General features: G+C 60.9%; 2 protein-coding genes across 4 annotated transcripts in view; both read left to right on the top strand.

Moving 5' to 3' along the window:
- CATIP (ciliogenesis associated TTC17 interacting protein) overlaps positions 1-141 on the top strand; it is a 2,317-nt gene extending 2,176 nt beyond the window's left edge. Inside the window, exon 9 of the mRNA XM_017727284.1 lies at positions 16-141. Coding sequence (XP_017582773.1) covers positions 16-141 — 126 coding nt within the window. The remainder of the gene's footprint in view (positions 1-15) is intronic.
- Positions 142-1,040: 899 nt separating this feature from the next.
- On the top strand, positions 1,041-7,255 carry SLC11A1 (solute carrier family 11 member 1). 3 transcript variants are annotated; one of them, XM_008644844.2, is made up of 16 exons: positions 1,041-1,118; positions 1,691-1,824; positions 2,515-2,637; positions 2,925-3,044; positions 3,834-3,940; positions 4,031-4,101; positions 4,204-4,271; positions 4,389-4,544; positions 4,683-4,841; positions 5,022-5,111; positions 5,288-5,407; positions 5,851-6,000; positions 6,082-6,155; positions 6,597-6,750; positions 6,830-6,927; positions 7,021-7,255. In XM_008644844.2, the coding sequence occupies exons 1-16, from the start codon at positions 1,100-1,102 to the stop codon at positions 7,091-7,093; spliced, it is 1,716 nt and encodes a 571-aa protein (XP_008643066.2). In that variant the 5' UTR covers positions 1,041-1,099; the 3' UTR covers positions 7,094-7,255. The 3 variants fall into 3 exon arrangements, with proteins under 3 accessions (XP_008643066.2, XP_017582780.1, XP_017582781.1); XM_017727291.1 differs by lacking the exon at positions 2,515-2,637; XM_017727292.1 differs by lacking the exon at positions 4,389-4,544.
- Positions 7,256-7,261: the final 6 nt, after the last annotated feature.

The raw sequence follows: 7,261 nt of genomic DNA, 5'->3' as shown, positions 1-7,261 counted from the left end.
GCGTTGCTCTTCCAGCAGCCCCATGACCCCATCTCCTTTGCTGCAGAATTCTTCGCCCACCAGGAGCCCATCAGGAGCCCCTTTGCCTCCACTGGGGCTGCCAGCCCTGTCCCCAGCTCCCCTCCAGCTAACAGCAAATAAAGCTGCCAGCGCTGCCTGTCCAGTCTTGTTTGCTTTGTGGAAACTGAGGTTCAGGGAGGGCGGGTGGAGCTGAGCTGTGTGCTAAGGCCCCACCATGCCTTCTGGGTGGGACCCTGCCCTGTCCCAGCTGTTCTAGCCCTTGCTTAGAGGGCAGGGGATGCCTGGGGCAGGGCCAGGCTCACATCCCTGCACCTGCCACCACCCCACAGATTCCTGGGGGACACCCCTTGCCCACCTCTCTGTCGGACACAGCCTGGCTGGCAGAAGTGCCCAGAGGGAGAGCCAGAGGTACAAACCAGGCACCCATGAGAGCACCTGAGCTGCTCCCCCTTCCACCTCCACAGCCATGAGGGTCCTGGGTATGGAGTGTCCCCTTTTGCTGGCATAGCTTGACACTGCAGCAACACTGGCACCCCATCTTTGGCGTGAAGGTCCCCACACCCGAGGGTGATGTGAGCACCCTGAGCCGCAGAGCCTGCCTGGCTGAGTGCTTCCCCCAGCAGCTAAGGGTGCATTTTGATCTCCTTATGCAACATGTGCCTGCTTCCTCCTCACTCCAACTTCTATGGCATTTCCCCTACTCCCGTGGGGCCAGCCCTCCCTTCCCACTCTGTGGGACAGTGTCCCCTGTCCCACCAGTCACCCAAGCAGAACCCTTGGCATGTGACGGAGAGTGACACGCAGACATGCTCCCACGCCCCGGTGAGGGTGCCTCGTGTTTGCACGTGTGTGAGGCAAAGGGGAGGGAAGGGGCCTCCTGGCACGCGGGGGAACTGAGACTGTGTGTGTTCATAGGGGTAGGGAAGGAGCACTTCCTTCTCCTATCCTACTCCTCTCCTCCTGAAGGCGGGGTGGGGGGTGGCAACCGCGGGGGGGTCCTTTAAAAGCTGGGCGGCAGGCACTGCACTCAGTGCTGAAATCAGGGAGCCTCAGCACCCTGGCTGGATCGGGTCCACCTATGGCATCACTGGAACCAGGTGAGCCTCACAACACTTGGGTCCCCTTGTGCCTCCTTTCCTCCTCTAGATCCCTGTCTCTCCACCCTGGGACTCCTGGCTGTGCTCCATCTTTCAGTGGGCACCCTCCCCCCCAGCCTGTCCTGGATTCCCCACCTGCCCCATCCTCTGCTCCCCCAAGCCTGGGGATGTGATTCAACCAATTCTTGGGATGTAAGTGGACTGGAGAGGGGGGATTAGGACCAATGTCAGCCCTTTGTCCTCACTCTATGCCCGCCCAGCAGCAGGAGCTGGAGCAGGATCCCCTCCTGTCCCTGCTGCCCAAAAATGCACTTGGCTCTCGGACTGGTGAAGACAGGGCTGAGACCAGGGATTTTAGGGACGCCTGGCATCTGACCCCTTTGGGTAGCCATTGGTAGATCCCATATAGCCATCCTCACGGCCCCCCGGAAAACTGGTGCTTGTCCCTCATGGGGCTCATCAGGCAGGGTCAGGTGGGACTGGAGGAAGCTCGTACCAGGGCTGCCAGCCCACCAGTGTCCTTGTCCTCCTGGCAGGCTGCCACCTTCCCTCCTCTTCCTTGTCCCACTCAGGCCTCATCAAGTCCCTGAACAGGGGCCAAGAGCAGAGTTACAGCACTGGCAAGAGCCCCATGTCCCCACAGCACCCTGGCACTCGGGACCAGACCTACCTGGATGAGCTCATCAGCATCCCCAAGGGCAGTGGGGTAGGTGCTGCAAGGCTGTCCTGAAGGTGGGCAGAGGGGGTGGGGGGTGCTGCAGGGAGCTGGAGGTGGGGAGGCAAAGGGCCACTGCAGTGGGGAATATGTGTCTTGGTCATGCCCTGGGGACATGCCCTCAGCATCCCCACACCCAGTTCAGGCAAGTCACAGCCCGAGGCTGAGTGTTTCCACGCTTAGTTTTCCAGATAGAGAAGCTGAGACAATGGGGCAAGGTGCTACCCAGCCCCAAGGATCACCCCACTGCTCAGACACCTGCTGGGCCACCCATGGATGAGCCCAGTGGGGCTCCCCAAGGTTGTCTGCACCCCATCAGCTCCCCCATCCTTGTCTGGTCTCAGGGCAGTGGAACAGAGAAAGGGAAGCAATAGGGTTCCCTAGTTAGGAGGAGTAGCAAAAGCAGAGGTCAGCAGTGGAATCCCACAGAATGCAATTAATGGTGCCTGACAGCCCTGGGACCCTCTGCAAATCACTGTCTACCGGGTGAGACAGGGGGCTCACTGCCCCTCCAGCACAGAGAGAGGCTGGGGGCAGCAGTTCCCTCCCCAAAACTGTCAGGAAAATGTCCTCCATGTGCCAAACATATCCATGCGGGCAGCACTAGGCTAAAGGGGACTGGATGTGCAATTAGGAGTTTTGAAAGAGAGCTCCTGGCTCTGACCCGCTGCCTTGTCCCAGCCTGGGTTCAGCTTTAGGAAGCTCTGGGCTTTCACCGGTCCCGGTTTCCTCATGAGCATCGCCTACCTGGACCCGGGCAACGTGGAGTCAGACCTGCAGTGCGGGGCACTGGCGGGATTCAAGGTGAGCCCGGCTCCGGGCTCAGGAAGCCGGCGGGGGTTCGTAACCTCTCCATCGCCAACGGCTGCCTGTGGCAGCTGGCTTCCCCAGCCCGGGAGCAGGAGGGGCACGGGGGCCCTCGGCACAGGGACAGGGCACCCAGGGGTGCTAGAAGGGCACCCCTCTGACCGGTCTGGGAGAACCCCTGCACCCCCCTCTTCCCTGCAACCCTGGTTGAACTGGGAACCCCCGGGCGGCCGGATCCTGCCCAGTACCCAGTCCCTACTGCTTCCCTCCCTCCTGCCCCCCAGCTGCTGTGGGTGCTGCTGTGGGCCACCGTCCTGGGGCTGCTGTGCCAGCGCCTGGCCATCCGTCTAGGTGTGGTGACCGGGAAGGACCTGGGCGAGATTTGTTACTTCTATTACCCCAAGGTGAGCAACCGCGGGGAGGTCCCCGGGGGTCACAGTCTGGGGGGACCCTGTACTTGGGCTGGTGACAGTCTTAGCAGGGACTTGCAGGGCTGCAGGGGAGCAGGAAGATGCTGGGAGGGAGCTGCCTCTCCCAGGGGCTCCCCAAAGCCCCCCAGGTCCTGGTGTCCCCCACCTACTGCCCACACGCCTGCAGTACAGGGGCCCAGGGTGAGAGGCAGTAAGCAGCTACTTCGGTGTCCTGGTTTGACCTGGGGACACACGAGAGCGTCCCCCGCGGGAGTGAGCCCAGGCGTCGGGGCAGCAACGCGAAGCCGAGACACGGGGAAAGCCTGGGCGTGTTGGGGCAGGAAGTTGGGGGGGGGGGGCAAGGGAAGAGATCACATGAGAGAGGAGGGGGGGGTTAGGGGTCCCGTCTAAGTGTCAAGATCCTGATGGGGAGCAGGAGCAAGGAGATGTTGGCTGAATGACAGGTCCCCAAAAGGAGGGTTGGATGCACCCCTCTGCCGCACGTCCCTCAACCCCCCCATATCTAGAGAGATGGGTCCTATCCTCAGCTCTCATTGGGACAGGGATGAGGAGGGGGGGACTGGCTCTCATTTAGTATCCATCTTTCATCTTGAGATTGTGTTGTGCCAGGAGCTGAGACAGGTATTTTGTGGTCCCCATGCTGCTCTGGGTGGCCTGCTACAGCCTGGACACAGGGATTTGCAGCCAGGATGCTGTGCCAGCTTGCCCAGAGCTATGGGCCACTGTGGGCTCAGGCACCTCATGGTGCCCTGTCCCCTTCAGGTGCCCCGCATGCTGCTCTGGGTCATGATTGAGATTGCCATCATCGGCTCTGACATGCAGGAGGTGATTGGGACAGCCATTGCTTTCAGCCTGCTCTCAGCTGGCCGGTGAGCCTCCCCACAGGGACCCCCAGCCTCCCCCATGGCCCTACTCCACAGAGAGCTGTGTATCTAATTCCACCCCTGGCCATCCTGCAGCATCCCCCTCTGGGGTGGGGTCCTTATCACCATCGTGGACACCCTCTTCTTCCTCTTCCTCGATAAGTACGGTGAGTGCCAGGATGAGGGCATGGGGTACTGTCACTCAGGTAGCCCCACATATGGCACCAGTGTCCCCTGCTCTATTCTACCCCATCTCTTGACCTCTCTAGGGCTCCGCAAACTGGAGGCTTTCTTCGGCCTCCTCATCACCATCATGGTCCTGACCTTTGGCTACGAGGTGAAGGGGGGAGCTGGGGACAACCCTTTTCCTGCAACGCCCACATGGTGTCCCCACTGGTACCAGCCTGTGGTAGTGGGGTGGCAGCTCACAGTGCCCCTTCTCACTGCTTCCCAGTATGTGGTGGTGAGGCCAGGGCAGGTGGAGGTTCTGAAGGGCATTTTCCTGCCCAACTGCCCGGGCTGTGGGCGAAAGGAGCTGCTGCAAGCCATGGGCATCATTGGCGCTGTCATTATGCCCCATAACATTTTCCTCCACTCCTCCTTGGTCAAGGTGAGATCAAGGCACTGCCATGGGTGCTGTTCTGCCCGGGGTGCCTCAGGGTACACTTGGTGGGGACCAGCTGGTCCAGGCTGTGGGACAGGGGTGCTCACCTGACCCCGTGACACCCATGTCACTGGCCATGCCTAGACACGGGTGATCGACCGGTCCAAGAAGGAGGCAGTGCGGGAGGCCAACATGTATTTCCTGACCGAGTCCTGCCTGGCCCTCTTTGTCTCCTTCCTCATCAACCTCTTTGTCATGGCTGTCTTCGGCGAGGCTTTCTACCACCAGCGAAATGAGGACGTGGTGAGTGTCACTTCATGCCCACAGGAAGATGATGGCTGCACCCAGCTGTGGACACGGGCAGGATGAGCATCCCTTGGGGAGTGCATGATCTCATTCCCTGAGACATGATGTGTGGGGATCCCCCCGTGTCTGTGGGAGCTGCTGGGTGGCTGTCACACTCGTGCCTGCCATGCCTTGCAGCACAACAAGTGCCTCAACAGCAGCATCAGTCACTACGCCGGCATCTTCCCCACCAACAACGAGACAGTCTCTGTGGATATCTACCAGGGGGTGAGTGGCACCAGGCTGTATCCAGTGAGCATCCATTCCCATTTGGGGGATATATTGTTCTCCCCATTGACCCCCGGGGCTGGGGGCTGTTATAACGCCACTAGAAAGCTGGGAGCTGATGGGAACGCCTGGGGTAGGGGACACTTTAGGGTGCCCACTGGAGTGTCCCTACACAGGGCGTCATCCTGGGCTGCTATTTCGGGGCAGTGGCACTGTACATCTGGGGCATCGGGATCCTGGCAGCAGGACAGAGCTCCACGATGACTGGGACTTACGCAGGACAGTTCGTCATGGAGGTGAGAGATAGGGATGCTGGCCCTTGCCCCCACAGGGAGCGGATGGGAGCAGGGAAATCACAGGTGGGTCATGGGAGGGGTTCTATGGGGAGCACACCACCCCCAGGAGTATTTGGAAGAGTTAATTGCCCACCATTCCTGCAGGGAGCTGGTGGGTGGCAGCTTGCTAGCGCCAGTGTCCCTGTTCCCCAGGAGCTGGGATGGAGACAGAGCCCGCCCACTGCACCCTGTGGGTGCTCCACGCAATGTTTCCCTAATTAGGTCCTCCGTTAATGAGTCGGAGCTGACACCTAGTGGGGCCCGGCAGCCCTGCAAGAGCCCGCTCAGTGCCCTGGCACAAAGGAGGGGAGATGCCCCCCAGGTTCCTCCCAGCCAGGGCCTGGGGGGTCGCCCTGACATGGTGCCCCAGGCACAGCGAGTGTGCAGGTCTTGCCGTGTTCCAGGGCTTCCTGCAGCTCCGCTGGTCCCGCTTCGCCCGGGTGCTCTTCACCCGCTCCTTTGCCATCCTGCCCACTGTCTTCGTGGCCGCTTTCAAGGATGTCAGCCACCTCACAGGCATGAATGACCTGCTCAACGTCCTGCAGAGCATCCTGGTAAGAGGGTGGGAGGGCATCACTTGCCCCCAAACACCCCAGCCTAGCAGCCATGACCACCTCATCTCCCTCTCCTTTCAGCTGCCCTTTGCTGTCCTGCCTGTCCTCACCTTCACCAGCCTGCACCCGCTCATGCAGGACTTCACCAACAGCCTGTGAGTGAACAGAGAGGCACAGAGGGGGCACAGTGGGGAGCTCTGGCTGCAGGCACCCTCCCTTTGGCCCATCCTGTCCCTCCAAACCATGCCATGGGGCAATTACTGTATGGACATTGTTCATTCCCACCTGCCCAGGACAGCCAGAGCAGAACAGACCCCATCACTACCTTTGTCATCCTCCTCCCAATAACACATCTGGTTCCTTGGGCACCCCTGGAGCCTCAGCATCCTCCTGGCACTGCCAGCCCTGGATTTGGAGGGTGGCCAAAGACCACTCCAAGAGGCCCACCACGGGGTGAAATATAGCTGTGGGGTGCAGAGGTGTCCCAGTTGAGGTCTTGTTCACCTACAAACTCAGTTCCCCCAGTCCTCTGTGCCCAGTGGCACACGGGGTGGGGGGCCCTGCCCTGGCACTGATGCTCACTGCCCTGCCTGCAGCCCAGGGAAGGTGCTGATGACCCTCATCACGGGGCTGGTCTGTGCCATCAACGTTTACTTCGTGGTGGACTTCTTGCCAACGCTGCATGGCCTGGAGTACCACATTCCCCTGGGCCTGCTGCTGGCGGCCTACGTGGCTTTCATCGCCTACCTGGTAGGGCAGGAACCGCGGGAGGGGGGCGGGACAGCGTCCCTGGTGGGTGCCCATCGACCTGTCCTCTTTGCTCCTGCAGATCTGGACATGCAGCATCGCACATGGAGCCCGGTTCCTGGCCCGGGGCCACCACAGCCGGTTTAATTTTGGTCTTGCCCTCGACGTGACAGGGACACGGTGACGGATCCTATCCCTGCTTACTAACCCCACATCCCTGCCCAGCGCGTCCTCCTCACACCGGACACTGATTTGCTGCCACTCCGACCCCAGGCATGTTCTAGCCAGAGATGCACCCAGCAAGGAAAGGGTTAACAGACGGGCAGACCTCCCCCCAAGATCTTAGAGCCCAGCGCTTCTTCCCACCCCCAACCCCCGCCAATTCCGGGGTGCTGGTCCAGGTTTGATGCGAGGGGAGTGGGATAGCAGCGGGAGGTGCTCCCATCCCTTGGCACAGACGCTTCAGTGAATGAGCCGCGTCGGAGACTTCCCCTGCTCATTATTGCCGGGAACC

The sequence above is a fragment of the Corvus brachyrhynchos genome, unplaced genomic scaffold (genome assembly GCF_000691975.1).
Source record: "Corvus brachyrhynchos isolate BGI_N302 unplaced genomic scaffold, ASM69197v1 scaffold452, whole genome shotgun sequence".
In the NCBI taxonomy this organism is placed as follows: Eukaryota; Metazoa; Chordata; class Aves; order Passeriformes; family Corvidae; genus Corvus; species Corvus brachyrhynchos.
This window is presented reverse-complemented; position numbering and strand designations above follow the sequence as displayed.